This window comes from Malurus melanocephalus, unplaced genomic scaffold, assembly GCF_030028575.1.
Source record: "Malurus melanocephalus ecotype Western Australia unplaced genomic scaffold, MMel_1.1 scaffold_624, whole genome shotgun sequence".
Classification (NCBI taxonomy): Eukaryota; Metazoa; Chordata; class Aves; order Passeriformes; family Maluridae; genus Malurus; species Malurus melanocephalus.
Window position 1 is genome coordinate 50,101 of NW_026623856.1, and position 16,362 is coordinate 66,462.

At 38.7% G+C, this 16,362-nt stretch overlaps 2 protein-coding genes across 5 annotated transcripts in view; one reads left to right on the forward strand and one right to left on the reverse strand.

The window, feature by feature from the left end:
- The window catches only part of SPCS3 (signal peptidase complex subunit 3), a 7,831-nt gene extending 3,759 nt beyond the window's left edge, over positions 1-4,072 (reverse strand). The window contains exons 1-2 of the mRNA XM_057383335.1: positions 3,852-4,072; positions 1,277-1,352 (exon numbers count right to left, since the gene is read on the reverse strand). Of these exons, the coding sequence (XP_057239318.1) occupies positions 1,277-1,352; positions 3,852-3,994 (219 nt within the window). The 5' untranslated portion in view covers positions 3,995-4,072. The remainder of the gene's footprint in view (positions 1-1,276; positions 1,353-3,851) is intronic.
- Positions 4,073-4,101: 29 nt separating this feature from the next.
- ASB5 (ankyrin repeat and SOCS box containing 5) overlaps positions 4,102-16,362 on the forward strand; it is a 43,426-nt gene continuing 31,165 nt past the window's right edge. For 2 of the 4 annotated variants that reach the window (XM_057383332.1, XM_057383333.1), the window contains exon 1: positions 4,102-5,141. Coding sequence is in view for 1 of the 4 variants with exons in the window: in XM_057383333.1 (XP_057239316.1) it covers positions 5,108-5,141 (34 nt within the window). In the remaining 3 variants the exon portion in view is untranslated. Of the gene's footprint in view, positions 5,142-6,615; positions 10,740-16,362 lie in introns of all 4 variants that reach the window. The other 2 variants (XM_057383330.1, XM_057383331.1) reach the window with 2 other exon arrangements.

Here is a 16,362-nt window from a genome sequence, read left to right on the forward strand (position 1 = left end):
AAAAAAAAAAAAAAAAAAAAAAAAAAAAAAAAAAAAAAAAAAAAAAAAAAAAAAAACAGAACAGACTGCTGCTAGTAAAAGTCATTAAAACATGGAATCTTTATGTACATTTCCTTTAGAGGTCCTGTCCTGCCTTGCTCTGCTTCCCTCAATATACAATGTGTCCAAGTCTATCCATCTATTTTAAAAATTCAGTCTCTGATTTTAAGCATTTCAGCAACTGTATAAGCATTTCAGAGGTAAAACTCAGACTTAGAAGCTTATCTTTCCTGCTTCCGGTTGACAAAAAGAAAAAGAAATCCTCTCATTCCTGTGCAGACAGACCTGCAAAAATCTGATTAGCCTGTTTATCAGGCATTTGCATGAAGGGTCATATTTTGTGAGTTCTGCTCACACAACATAGTGTTCTTCAAAACAGGGAAAATAAAACATTGAGGTAATCAGTGTCTTGCCTAATAGTGACAAAAACAGGCAGACAGGGAAAAATCCTGATTTTCAGATTCTCAGACCAGCCGCAAAACAAGGTTTAGTGTAATCACCTGAACATGCCACCTATTATTTGGTACTAACTTCTTCAGAAAAACTCTTTGAAGAGCCTAAATCCAGACTAACAGGGAAGCAAAGAGATACAAAAGAAAAACTGAAAAACTGCAAATGCAATTGAGAAAGAGGCAAAAAATAATGTGATAAATTTTTTTGTAAATCATATGCTTCCTAATGAATTTTATACTATTCAATACGAAAGATTAGACTGTTTAACTTCTAAGTTAGAGTAAAGGATTACAATGTCTTTTTACTTTTAAAAGAAGACAGGTATTTCTATGCAACTGTTATACAGCCAGAACTTTGAAAGCCTCACAACAAAATGATTTTGAAAGGTGCAGTTTCTAGATTAGGTATGATATTCAAAACAGTATGCTATATAAACCCTACCACTAATTCACTGCTCAAACCACTAATACAAACTTCACTTAAAAGTAATAATGTCTAGAAGATTTTAGACACTGTGTACTTCACAATAGAGCCTGATTTTAAAAACAGGCATTAAAAAGAGAAAGCAACTTGTCACCTACTAGAGACCAAACAGCTGGTTTAAGTTCTCTTTGCACTGCCATGCAAAACACTATTTTTAGCTGCTTTAAATTTTTATTTTAAGACAAATTGTCTTAAAGACTTTACCCAAGTCTTAAATATTTGAAAAATATAAGGTAACAAAAATAGACATCAAGGTGTTCTTGTTCCAATACGTTTGCAAACCATTTCTTCCATTAAGGATATCTGCAGTAATGTCAAATGTGACGAATCCCAGATCACTTCTTTCTCTAGGTCCAGTGAAATCTTCTACATTTTTTCTAAGACAAAAAACAACACAAGATTATAAGTTTTCATTATTTGTCTCTTACATGCTGCATAAATTATGATTATTAGATATTTCCATCATCCATTTCCTGTATTTTCTTTTAAATACTTTTGGCTAAAATATAATCAACGTTACAAACTATCACCCGCTTTTCAGAAATTATAGTGTCCCAGTTTTGAATGTCAGGCCTTGCCACCACAGTGGTCTAAGACATACAAGCAGCTAATTGACTTTTTCCTGTTAACAAAAATCGGTACCTAAATTGCACTACATTTCATTTTAACAAAATATATTTTAGCGTCCCCAAATATGTAAAACTAATTGGAAGACACCATCAGCATAGCAGTCTACTGGCAACCATTTTCAAAATTATTTCTCAACTGTCTTTGAAAAAAATAAAGCCTCTCACGGTCAGTCTAGTACAAGACACTCCAACTATTCCAATAAAAGAGAGTTTATGTGCATAGTTCACACATGTGTCAAGATTGATTCCTGTAATGTATTTAAGTAACAGCATGAAGAAAATAGTTATTTTTCTCTACATTATGGAAAATTSTATCATTTTGGAAGGCTTTATTAGAAATCTACATTTGGAACAGGACCTCACATTGCCACACTAAAACTGAATAGAAAAAGCAACTGGAAAATAACAGACACACAGTATTGCAAAAGTATTAATAAAACTTATCAATTTACCAATCTTACCAACTACAAAGAGAAATACTAAAAGCAATTAGCTTGGCAATCAGCTAGGAACCTTAACTCCTCATGGAACAATTTTTTTGTGAATTATGAACTTCATTGTTACATTTATTCCAGTTGGGAAATTAGTCAATTAAAACATAATTTCATTAAAACCAAGTTAACAATATACAAGAAAAAAAGAAGTTCACCAGTGAAGAAAACACTTTTGGAGATAGTAGTTAAAAAAACACCACCAAATCTCCCAATTTAAGCCTTGCTACAAATTCGCATCCCTTTGCAAAAGCAGTATCTTTTTAAGTAGTAAACCTTATCAAGCACTTGACTTCAGGTCTTAACCACTGTCAGTCTGGTGGAGGAGCAGGCCTTAAGCTTGGGGTCCCCTGAACTTCTCAGACATTCAAGAGAAGCAGCTTAGGTGTAACACCTCCCAGTAATACCAGATCTGTGCATCACATATGGGACTGGGAATACATATTTCATCCAAATTAGGCATTAGTATGCTACCTCGTATATGCTGAGCTCAACATAAAACTCAAAAATATGCTTTTATGCCAATTTTATGTTGTCACAATCCTCAATCTAGCATAAATTTGGGGGTTCTTTTCCTGCGGTATTAAACCAGTCTGAAAGGTGATGGCAGTCCCTTTATTTGCACTCATCTCTCCTTTAAAGTCCTGTTATTAGGCATCCACTTACTTTGGAGCTCCAAAGCTCCACTGTCAAGAATCATCACCAAATCACAGAATGGCCTGGATTGGAAGGGACCTTAAAGGACATCAAGTTCTGGCGTGGAGAGGGACACCTTTCACTAGACCAAGTTGTGCAGAGCTCCATCCAACTTGGCACTAAGCACTTCCAGAGATGGGCTGCTTTAGCTCACTAATCTGGRCCAAACCAACGAAACAAAAAATCATGAGCTGAGTTAAAGCAGCTCAGTAAAATGTCATATGATTCCCTTGTGGAGCTCTGGTAAAGAACCACGTGGCTAAAACGGGAGAAAAGACCTCCACTCTTTGGTGGCTGTAACAGCTGCTCAAATGCTTGTGAAACTAATGCCCTCCACATCACACATACCTAACTTGATGGAAGTTTTCTGTGATTAAGATTCCCTTCCGAGAAAAAAAAAAAAAAACACCCCAAAACAACACCAAAATTGGAAGAAAAAGGTCCCCCAGCACAAGTTTGAATCAGTCGTTTTTATCTGTAGGCAACATGTTTTGATGTGGTATTGTGTCCTACACCTTGTTCATTTCGCAGTGAAGTCATCCCAACCACTCTGCTGTCACAGAAAAGAAAGGATGCTAGGTTATCAACGGAGAAACCCAAGAGCACTACTAATTAAAACCCAAGCGCACTACTAATTAAAAGAGAAAGGTACTACGATCGGATAAATGTTCATAGGATAAAGCACATGCTCCTGTAGGTCCCTGGCTYTCCAAAACTGCCCGCAGCACCAGTTCAGCTCCGCCGTGAGCCACCGCCGCGCTCCCGGGAGGCGCTGGGTGCCGGGCCAGCGGCGCGGCGGGCCGTCTCTCAACGCACCGCCCCGGCTCCCGCCCGGCCGCGCCGTCGTGGGGCTCCCCCATTGGCCCGGATGGGAGCGTAGGAAGACGAGCCCGAGCGGCCGCGCGGGGCGCCCGCCCCTGCCGGGCGTCAGCCTCGTCTCACCCGCCCCGGCCCTTCCTCTCGGCTCCCGAGCCTTTCCCCTCCCCAGCGGGCAAKAGCTGCCGCTCAGCCCGGCTCGGCCTTCCCCCGCCACTCCCTTCCCTCTCCCCGCCGTACTCACAGCGTGACCCGGGAGACGGCGATGCGGACGGGCACGCTGCGCTCCTTGAAGGCGGTTGTGATGAAGCAGCCGAAGGTGAGCGCCGCCATCACGCTCAGTGAGAAGGCGAAGAGCGAGTTGGCCCGGGACAGCACTGTGTTCATCTCCCCGCTGGGCCCGGCCGGGGCTGCGGCCACTGCTCGGGCGGGGCGGGCGCGCGGAAGCGGCAGGAAGCGGGCGGCGGCGGGGTCGGGGCGAGCGCGCGACCGCCGGGAGGGGGCGTGGCCTCGCCCCGATTGGGCGGGCTTTAGAGAGGCCACGCCTCCCACCGGAACCCCCCCGCTTCCGCCAGGCGGTGGGCGGGGCTTGGCGTCGGGTGCGGCATGGCGGGTGCGCGGRGAGGTGCTCTGTGAGGAAAGTCGGTGCCTGCCTGCCACCTGCTTTGCTTCCAGGGTTCTTTCGTACAGGGCGGTTGGCAGTTGTCGCTCTGCTGCATTTTTGTATTTTTACAGTAAAATGTAACTACCTTCTAGGCGAGAGCTTGTGTTTTCACTTAGTGCCTGTATCTTGCTTTCACTGGTGCTGTGACTTGCCATTTCCTACCTAAGTTTCCTATGAGATGTTCCTATTCATTTCCGCTTAGTTACGTATATTACTCAGTGTGTCGGTATTCCTGCCTAGAAATCTCGTTTACTAACTGGGCTTGTTCCTGGWATCCTTTTCTTTTTGCCAGATGGCGCGGTGATCTCACACCGTTTGCAGGGTGAGGCAGCCTCTCACTTCAATTTGGTTGAAATTGCAATGCAAATTGGTACTAGCAAAAAACAATATATGTAGTACGGTGGTTCCTAACTCCTCTCCGAGGTCCGTATTGGGTGCTCATTCGCGTTTCCCGAAATGCGACATTATGAGTGTGAGAAGCAGGGGGAGTGAGAGCTTTTTGGTTTGGGGTCGAAGTTTTTCGTGTTCCCACACSCCATGCATATTCTTCTGTATTAACTATACCACGCCCGGTTAACGCGGATTTCTTGGGGCTGCCAGGAGGTGTCAGCAGTGATTCAGTTGTTTGCAATTTCCTCTTCTCAGCCCCAGGGTTCCAGTGCTGGTAATAGTGGAGTAAGAACAGGAGGTCACATGGAGAAGTCTTAAAGGATGGAAGGCCTCATGGTGGCTGAAGCGATAGGGAGAAGGTGGGGACTGTCAGGCTGTTTTGAAATACCTGTGTTCYATAATGATGGTTCTGTTTCTTTCCCTCCCTGTAGCCAAAAGTCAAGTCTATGATTCAGGAAAGAAAAATCTTTGCAGATAAAGGTAGGAAATGGAAAATGAAAAAGGTGCTACTGATGCTTTTTGTATCCCCCCCCGGCTGAGTACCTGTGGCACGTGTCTGTTCAGCCTGTAGGAGTTGAAGTTTCTTATGGAGACATTCCTTGCTTTGGGGATCACGTGTTCTGCTATGCAGTTGGTTTCTGTGTGTCAATGTGTTTGACACATTGAAATCAGTCTCAGGCTGAAAGAGGGTAGGCTCTTTTSCGATTTGCATTTTGTAATTCTTCACCTGTCTGGTATTTTGTAAAAGTTCCAGTAGCATAGAGAGTTTCTTGTGTAAAGGTTTTCATTGGCTTGTGACTATCATGTGCTATTAAAAATATTAGTTATGATGATTTATCATCTGAAACTTGTTACCGAAGCCTTGGATAACGCTTACTGAAAAGTAGGTGCTTTCCCCCAAAGTATTTGAAGATTTAAAAGAATTAAGGAAGCTTTTACTGCAAACTGGGGAACCTAATCATTTTGGAAGTTGCAGAATGTCTGCTGCTTTCAAACACATAGTTCAAATGTGAGCACTATTTTTTTCTCATCTCTACAAGCAAAAGTCTTAATAGCTATTGTTCTTGCTTTTAGTTCATATAGTTGGTTTAGTTTTTTATTTTAAACAACTGTTTATAAAAAAAATGGCTCTCGGTCAGAACTGACAGGAATGAAGTAGTGAAATTTCCAAACCAGTAATTAGGTACCCAAAGAACACCAAAATCAAAAGGCCAAATTCATGTGTTTTTAAGGCAATGAATAAATATAGCTATTGCTTGTGGAGGTTTGGATTTACTTTGGTAGAAACCTAAAATAAATGTCACTTAAAAGCACAGTATGCAGGGGAAGACAGATGGTGTAGTTTATTCAAGGATTGATTTATTATTGTTTCAGAATAAATAAACCCTCTATAGCTTTTTAATGACTGAAAGCTTGCAAAATCAGAATAGAAAAAGATTTTGAAACAAGACAGTTGTGAAGAAAGAAGGGAAATAACTATTCACAGTAGGTGTTTGTAAGTTCTAGATTTTTCTTTGAAAGATATAAAATTGGGTATTTTGTGAAGAATAGTGACATAATATTAATGGCAAAAGTTGGTCTCAGCTAAATAATTTGTGTTCTGTGAATTAAACAAATATTATAATTATGGAGGCAAATTTATAGGATCTTGGAGTGGCAAAAAATTTGGGAGGTCATTTCCAAGAGGCAGTAGAATGGTATTCATTGCACCCAAGCAGCGTCCTTAAGCCTAGACAGCAGAGCACAAGGCATGTCAATGTTCAGGCTGGCTATTCAAGAAATACCATATTTTTAATTACAAACTCATTGCACAAAATGCAGAGGTAGGATTGGCAGCAGGACTGAAATGTAGAATTTGCCCTCCTTCTCCTGTCCTTCCCCTAAAATTATCTGACTTTGAAATGGAGTTTTTATGCACTCTTTGATCTATTAAACATATGTTCTTTTTTTATAGTGCCAGCACTTCAACAGGATTGATCCTTATCAGCAGCTGATGATTAGTAGTCTTTTGAGAGAGAGTAGCTTGGTTTCTTTGGTTGACATGTTTCTACCCTGATGTTCAAGTTATGGAGTGATTCCTTTCATCATCTGTAAGCAAAATAGCACTGGCTATCAACAGAGATTGCTATGAGTTCTTTGTTTTCCCACTGAAGTCATATTGGTTCAAACGTGGTACACACAGATGGAAGCTTTGGGGTGGCTGACAGTTTGGGGTGTATGGTTTGTAAATTTCAAGTGAAAGGGAGGTGTTAACTTCAGCCCAGCACCTTTGGACTTGTTGGGGCTTAAGTTTCTGACTAATTTTACAGGTGAAAGTTTCTGGTACCTGTGGCATCTTTGCTACCTAGATGGTTAGATAAGCACTGTATAGATAGGTTGGTTTGGTTTTTGTTTTTTTTTTTTATCTAAGGACATGTATATACTTCCTTTATATGTTTTTCTTACCATAAGTGTCTGAATACTTGAATTTGTGTTGTGTTAATTGTTGAAATGTTAATTCTTTAAGAGACAGTAGCATCACAGCCTCTTAGGCAGCTCTGGGTAGGAAGATGAAGATTAAAATAAATGTGGCCATGATCAGCTGTCTCTTGCAACAGCTCCCTTTCAGTTAGCACCTCTTCTGGATGGCTCATTTTTACAGCTGGTGTGGAAAGGCTGTGACTAAGAGAAGAGGCTTTTTGGACTGTATTGGAGGGGTTTTGTTTTGAACGTTCTTCTCGCTGCCATTTTTTTTAGCTTTGGATCTACACCGTGTGGAGAATAAGAAGATAAATTTTCACTTGACTTTGTGGTATTTTGTGAGTCCTTCAGCAAGAAAATCTGAGGGAATTTTTAATTTCTGGTTTCAAAATGAAGTTGATACTTTGCATCATTGTCTCAGGGGCATAATATAAGGTATAATACATTCTTGGTTCCGAAGTCTGTATTTTCAAACCTAACACAGTTAATTTTTGCCTCCTGTAACATTTGCCCATTCTATGGCATATGAAGCCGTGTTAAGTAAAGTCATTCATACATTACTAATTCTGCTTAAGCTTTGTCACTTCATTGTGCTTTGCATTCTGGGCAAGAAGCCTGGGTGCTCCAGATCCATCTCACTGGGGTTTTACCTCATTGACTCAGCCAGTTGCAAGTCTTCATCGCAAGGTATTTTTATGTGTCTTGTAAAAGCACCAAGAAGAGACTTGTCATGCCTCAGCTTGAAGAAAAAGATGTTTTACTAGCTCTGTCATGGTGATATCATTTAGCCATTTTAGTGGATGGAAAAAACTTTTTCTGTTATGAACTCTAGCCATGGGAGTCAGCATATAGTGACATAAGCTTGCAGAATAAACTTTTAACTCTCATCCCTATTGACTGTGTAATTTCATTTTACACAACATTCTTAGGCACCAAAATATACTTTACACAGAAATAAGAAAAATTAAACCACTTCTACTTAGTCAAAATTAAAAGCTGACAAGAAGGGGGAAATAAAAGGTGATTTCACTGTTTTTAGAAACAATTTTTTTTTTTTGAGAAAAAAATTAAGTCAAACCATTAAACAGAAAGTTAAAGACAGCCTATAACTTAGAATAAAATTAACCATTTTGAGAGGAATTCAAATTGATGATGAAAGACTTACAGCTCAAGYACTGTTTTTATTTAGAGATATCTATTTTATAAGAACCTATGATACTTTTGCAGTTCATTAAGGAAAAGGTTAATTATAAAAACTGCAAAAATACCAGGTTCACTTACATGAATTTAGATTAATAAGGTGGTTGCACTGCCTACTAGAGAAATAGCAAAGTTAGTTGGTCAAGCTAGTTGAAATACAAAAGCATAGTTCCTGTGGTACCACAGTCCTAAGGAAAGAGGCCGACTTAGTTGCTAAAGAGCGAATCTGTTCTGTAGACATGGTTGGCAATGAAAGAAATCACTTGGACCCAGGAAAGGAACTATACAAAGGGAAAGAGGTGCAAAATGAGAAGACTCTTTCCAACTTTCACTGGTACAGCTGTGTCAGTACATAAGGCCATCATAAATTATGCTTAAGTATCCTTATGAAGAAGCAGTGTGTAAGTGCATTTTGGCATTACTTCCCCCTCATAATTTCCTATGTCTTTTTGCAGGAGGTCATTTGTGGTGTTGCCGAATGGCTTGTAGGGCGTGGGTTGTGAGTGTTCTTTTAGTGTAGAGCCCAGCAGGTTAGTTTTAACTTATCAACAGTTTAAATTGCCAGATTTTGAACAGAGGAATGTATCAATAGACATTCCTTCCCGTTGATTTCCAGGAAGGGAGGGAGAGGGGCAGGAACCTTTAGCTGAGGAATGGAATGAACAGCTGGAGGGCATAACTTTTTAAACTTCTGGGGGGCAAGATTCACTAGAGTTTGTCTGTTAGCAGGCTATGTGTGCCTGCTGTCTGACACGTTTCTGGGTTTAGCAATATCTCTCAGCACACACATGACTTATTTTGGAATCTCCTGTAATACTCTTAATAGTTATGTTAGGTATCCAAAGAGGATTGCAACAAATACTGTAAATAAACTTACTATGTTTCTAGCAGAACTCAGATTGAATTCACTTGTCAGCACATTGGTCATACCTGCTTCCCTTCTGCGTAGAACTTTGCTGCCAGTGATTACATAGACTGGTTAAGCAGATCAAGCATGCTGGTATCAGTGTGGCTGATAGCAGGATTAATTGATACCGAATTTGGAGTTGAAGGAGCATCTATCCACATGATGAAAAGCAGCTATCCAGTGGTGTATAACAAAGGGATACAGATTTAAGATTACTATGTTATGTTTTAATGACCTGAGAAAGTTAGAAAACTAGAATTTCAGAATCACTTAAATATCTGTTACTTTTCATGCTTTTAAATGCATGTCATATGGAGAATGTGTGTTACGTGTAGAGATATATTGACTGACATTTACTCCTTGACCAGTAATTCTATTCTCTGGAAATCCAGACTTACAAGTCTGTATCCTAAAGCTATTTTCTAAGATAGGAGTAGTATTTTCAACAGGAAAGGCAAAACACCTCAATTAAATAGTTTAAAATTCATTAAGAGTTAGCAGTAGAGTAAGGAATTTTTTCATGATGTTAGAAAAGTTGCAGCATTCAGGTGCCAGAATAACTTGATTTGTATAGAGCTTAAACTATATCAGACCAATAATTGTAATACACTGGAGAAGAAAAGTACTACTGTACCACCCGAAGGTGTGAATTTGAACTTTCTAGAGCATTTTGAGAACTGATGGAAATAATGTGCTGTACCAAAATGCAGAGAGAAAGTATATATGTAACACAACTTTTATAAGAGTATTTTTTTTCATTAAAATCTTTTTAAAGGAACTGTTATGTTTCATGGTATTATTAGAGAAGACAAATGGTGTCTAAATTTGTCGCTGTTTAATGGAATGGGTGTCAAAAGCCAGAGCACAACCAAGAGGAGAAGTGTTTTAAGATGCTCTCATTTTTCCCTGTTGTGCTGCTAAAGATGTCATTTCATTGCATTTTGAAACAGACTTTTGGCTAAAGTCTTTGATTGGGTTATCAGTATATTAGCAGGAATTATGGGAATGCAAAAATTTAAATAAAACATAACTTCGGTGATGAGTTATAACTTCATGCTGTATGGTTTGTGTAGATCCTAGATAGATATGGYGTTCAGCAAGAAAAACTGCAAAAAGGAGATATGGGCCTTTCATTTGTTTCGTTTACAGTGTTGTGTTTGTTTCTATTGGCAACACAACTCTCAGATGGTTGTGCTGATAACATGACTATCTCATGATGCTCAAGTAAATCTGTAGAATTCATAAGGGCAATAACGGGGTGCAGTGAAAAAGCAATTAGATCTGAACCAAGTTTCATCTTTTCTGTAACAAAGTTTGTATTCTCTCACTTTTTGTCTTTTTATTCTCCCAAAACAGTAGCACCAAGTCTGTGCTTCAACCACCTCTTCATATTTTATGAAGAGTAGTATTTGGGTTGTGCTAATGAGCTTGAGTTCCTGTTTGGAAAAGGACACAACAGCTGTTTGATGTTTTCCAGTCACTCCAGCTTCTGAATTTCTTTTAGCTGTCAGGTAAATATGACTTGTTTGGGTTTATTTTCTGTGCCTAAGCATAAATGCATAATATCCTTAAGTTATACATGATATTAGTGAAAAGAATGTTTAATATTTTTGAAGATTGTTTTATGCTATGTATGCCTTTTTTCCTTCAATTTGATGTTAACGTAACATTTTGCATAATGTGGAAATAAATTTTAAAATAGTTCCTGTGAGTCTAGAGGACTAAACTGACCATTTATTCAGTTCAAATGCTTTCAATATAAAATAACAGAAAAAATTGCTTAACATAGATCAAGGAAGAAATGACATAAACAACATTCAGTAGCTTTAGRTAAGTCAGGTAAAATTTTGAGGATTAGCATTCCACATAGTCATTAAAATACAAATCAGCTGCTCACTAAGCAGGTAATTTTTCATGCTGAGCTAGACATTTCATTTTTAGTAGCTCATGCTTCTCTTCTTTGAGTCCTTCATAAAGCATTGTATGCTTGCATCTGAAACTCAGTAACTTCAGTTAGAACTCAAGTTGGAACTTGAAGTCAGAACTTGATTTCTTATTGATTTCATTTTAAACTCTTTCTGTTTCAAGGGCATTGCTTTAGAAGTTTCTCCTGGTTGGTTGCGTATAATGTATAAAATAATAAATTCTTCAAAGCACCTAAAAGTTSCCATTCTTCTGCCTGGTATTTTATAATCTTCTGTTATATTTGTTATTAGAGAGAAGTTTCAGAATGGGGATGACTATCAGCTTCTTGTGTAAATTTTGCCCACTCTTACATGTGGAGAAAGACATGCAGGTGAAGTGTCACACAAATAATTCTTTGTGCTGTATTGCATATCACRTCTTTAAAAGGAAATTTTTAGTTCCAGACATTTGTATGCATCTCCAAAATACGGAAGAAAACTAAGACTAACTGTAATGGAACTTGTGCTGTAAATATAATTACTCTCCTACATTATCTATCATCTAGTTTAAAGATATTACTTAAAAAAATTAAATAGAAGGAAGTATGGTTTCTGATAATAAAGACACAGCATGTGCTATAAAGAAATCATATTTCTAAGGGTTTTATAGTTTTCAGTGTTAAAAAAAATCCTTCAAAGACTAATTATTGTATCAGTTGTGTCAATTTTCCTGGGTATCTTGCCTTACTGAAAATTAAGGACACCAGTCTTCTAAAGCATACATGAAAAATTTCCAGAATAAAATAGTTTATGAATGTGGTTATGTAATTAATCATAGATTATTGTGCAGGTGTTGTTTTTTTTTTTTTTTTCTAAAAATTACTTTGCTAGGTTGAGGGTAAATTGTACACTAGATCTTGGACAGCTTGAATTAGAACAAACAGGGGCCACCGCTAAATACTTCTTTCTGCACTTGGCTTCTACACAGCAAAGCATTAAAGGCCAGGCTGCTTTGTCTGAGCCCTGCAGTTCTAAATGAACCACTYTGTAGTCATTATAAACAGCAGAATTGCTATCTTGATTACGTTCTTTAGAAATGATAACTGATCAAGCTACATTAAAAGTGAATTCTAAGACCATAAATTCCAGCATTTGAAGTTTTTGAAGTGGTTTTAAAATTAAAATACTTAATTGCCAGAAATGAGGAAGCATATCACAAACATCATTAAATTTTGTTTTCTTTGCTGGGAATGTGCTAGTACGTCAAGGTAGGGATATCCTTGTCTGTCACAGTATTACTGTCTTCCTAAACAAAATAAAAAATGCAAATATTCTTAATGTGCAGTGTCACTTGTTGCCATTTTCTTGTGATATGATAAAACCCTAAATGCTAAAATAATTTTACAGCCTATCTCTTTTGTAGACATTAAGAAAGTTAACATTCAAGATTTCATTTTATTTAGATTTGTAATCTGAATTTTGTATTAAAATAAAAATTACTAGGTACCTCATTAGTTTCAGTATTCTTTTCACCACGATATGAGTGTTTTTTTAACAGCAATGAAGTTATCTTTAGAATACTCCCCATTTTACTAGTGAGGAAATGAAGCCAAGAAATTTCCTTCMCAAAAGTCAAAACTACATGGGAATGCAAATATTCAGATTAAGCCGCTGCTCTTTTCAAATGTTTTGATATTTTTATAATATTGTATATTTAGTACATACTGGTGTTGTGTTTCCATTTGAAAGCTCTTATTATTCTACAGTGCTGCAAGACTGATTGCAGTTACTTCACATTGCCATGCAATAGAAAATTTGGGACACTTACATGCCACTGTTTTACACTCCTTCATGGTATCGTATTCACTGTCTGATTCTTTATTTATTTACCTATGCTTCTACTTTTTGATTTCCATTACATCAGCTGTAGCATTCTGGTTTTGGTTTTCCCAATCTGCATGGGCTTCCTCTCAGTAGTTTTGTGTTCAGGTCTCAACATTCACATTGATGGTTCTCCCAGAATGCCGTGTGGGCATTAACTAATGAGCAGTTGCTCAGTTTTCATGACTGGGTGCCTCATAGCATGGCTTTGCCAACAAGCTGTAATGGTAATTTCTGTAGCACTTTAGTAGCCTTAGATTAGGATAAACTTGGTTCTGTGCAGTTGGGAGAGTTTGCCGTTAAGCTGGCACGTAAGACTTACAGAGTCTAAAAAAAGGAAATATTATGCGTAGTTTTCCCAGCTTCTGATGAGTATATGTGAACTGGAATTCTGAAACCTCATGATTTCATGAAGTTTTTCATCTTTATGTAGTTTATCACTGATGAGGGAAATTTTTGAAAGGACAGAAGGCAAGTGTTGATACAGGAATAACTTTCCTGCTCAATTCTCATATTGTTCCTAAAAGCAGTTTTACAGATCAGTGAAGTTATTTGAAACAACGTTTACAAAATACTAAATGCATACACAGCCTTATTATTGAAATTTTAAATTTGCTTTTGTTGAATCTTTACAGAAAAATTCAACTTGAAGAAAACTCTCTAACAATTGAGAAATGTACTTTCAGTGATTTATTTACTTCAGTTATAAGCARGAAACAGTATTGGAAGTGGAAGGTGAATTCTGAACACTTCTAACTCCAGCTGTTATTTATGGTAATTGCTATTTGGACTTCTGCCTTGAGAAAGAAAGACTATTTTGTTAGTTAATAAAATGTGGGAGAGGTCCAGATGAGAAAGCAGGTACTAGATGGCATAATATGAAATCAGGAAAAAAGAGTTGGTTGAAGCATTGTAAGGAAGAAAAAGCTTTCCATAATATAATTTCGTTTTTTCCCTTGTTCTACATGGCAAATTTTTAAAATAGATACAAAAGATGGCTGAGGAATTCTGTGGACTGATCAAGTTAAGCTTAATAATACTAGTACAAATATGGAAGAAGTAAGAAATTCCAATATTGGGTGTGTTACTAAGGAAAATGCCATTTCTATTAACGCTTGAAACAGAAATTGGCAGAACATAATGCCTTTTATACTTGTGGAAAACATGACACCTCAATTCAGYGTCAGATAACAGTGTGCCAAATATAAAAAGGGATTTTCATTTGGCATTTTAAATACACATTCCTGCTTCTAATAATGGTCTGAGGAAAGCGGTTCCTATTCTGGCTGGATGAGAAAATGTCTATAAATGAAATTCAGTAAAATTTAGAAAAAAATGCATATATTTTTTTACAGACTAATACTAGTTTACTGTGTAATCTGCTTTTAAATTGCCTTTTCTAGTTATGGTTGACTTTTAAGGGGATTAAATTTTTTCCAAAGAGAAAAACCCAATGTGTGTTCCTTTCAAGAAAAGCACAGTTCAGTTCCTGCCTGTTAAAAATCTTGATATTTATTTRCAAGAACATTTCCTTTTATCATTGTCTTTTCTTCATTTATATCAGTTTGTTTGAATATAGTTTCCAGAAAACATTATCGTTTCTTACTCCAATAAATTACTCCTAGCGTCAGATGATAAAAGGTGCTTTATTTTTTACACTTTCCTTCTGAAAATATGGTTTTGTATTTGTCGTGGGTTAAAATTCTTCTCCTTTTGTTCTTTTTTCTTCGGGAATTTTTTCGTCCCATTTGTTGCTAGGATACCTTGATGGCCGAATCATCTGGTTAATGGCCGGGTGATTGAAGGGACAATGACACCTATGGCCACACCCTAAATGGGGAGACAGCTTTTGTGTGGTGGTGTGGGGATTGGGGAGGGGTTTTTTTCGCGGTTTGGGAGAGAGGAGGGTTTTTTTCCTGCTTGCGGCAAAGTGGTTTTGACTCTGCTGTGGCTGGCCAGAGGATTCCAGCTTCAGGAGGGTGAACTCTGCTCCGTCCCATCTCACGGCCACGGGATTCCTGCTCGTCTCTCTTTTGGAGGTCCTGGATTTCTTCCTGTCCAGAAGAGCACTGGCGTTTTCCGCTGTGAGTTTTGCAGAGAAACTTTTCTCCATCCACCTCTGCCATCTTGTATCGATCATCCCAGCCGCRGGAGATCTTGGCTAGCCGGGACCCGCACCACCACGTCCCCTGCAGTCTCCGAGGAGTCGTCGCGCCCTCCCTGCTCAGCCGAGAGGCAGCGGCGCCGCTGCCAACCAAACTGTAATCTCGCCAAGAAGGAGACTGTTCCTATAAGGCTGTCACTAGGTTTGGACTGGGCTGTGTCGTTGCAATATTTATTGTTACTTGTTTTCACTTTGTTTTATATATATATATTAGTAAAAACTGTTATTCCTTTTTACCCATATTTCTGCCTGAAAGCCCGTGATTTTTTTTTTTTTCCAAAGCTATAATAATTCGGAGGGAAGGGGGGTCATAGCCACCACTCCAAGTGGGGTCCCTGCCTTCATTAGCAAATACCTGTCTTTCAAACGGGGACACCACCTCTACACATTTTTAAATACTTTCAGAAATGGTGATTCCATTCCAGCCTGTTCCACTACTGGACAACCCTTTCAGTGAAGAAATTTTTTTTCCAATATCTAATTTAAACCTCTAGTGCAGTTTTTCTAGCTCAGAATATTCTGTGATTCTGTGACTTAGCTTGAGGCCATTTCTTACGGTCCTATTGCTTGTTAGGGAGAAGAGACAGAACCCCACTTTTCTGCAACCTACTTTTAGGTACTTGTAGAGTGATAAAGTCTTTCCTCGCCTCCTTTTCTCCAGACTAAACAACCTCAGCTCCCTCAGCTGCCCCTCATGAGACTTGTGCTCAAGTCCCTTTACTAGGTCTGTTGCCCTTCCCTGGATTTGCTCCGGCCTCAATGTCTTACTTGTGGTGAGGGGCCGAGAACTAAACACAGAGATTGAGGTGTGGCCTCAGCAGGGCCGACTGCAGGGTGACAATCACTGTCCTGGTCCTGCTGGCCACACTGTTACTGACACAGGCCAGGATGCCGTTGGCCTTCTTGGCCACCTGGGCACAGATGGCTCATGTTCAGACACTGTCAACCAACACCCCCAGGTATTTGCTGCTGTGCAGCTTTCCAGCCACTCTGCCCCAATCAACATTTCATGGCGCTGAGACTGAAGTACAGGACCTGGTACTTAGCCTTATTGAACCTCTGGTTACTCTGAAAAGGGATTCAAAGGAATTTAAAAAAACAAAACAAACCAARTKATGACTACAGAAAACATTTCACACTGTGCCATAACAGTCTTTAAACTAGTGCAGCTCCTTCAGTGTTTAA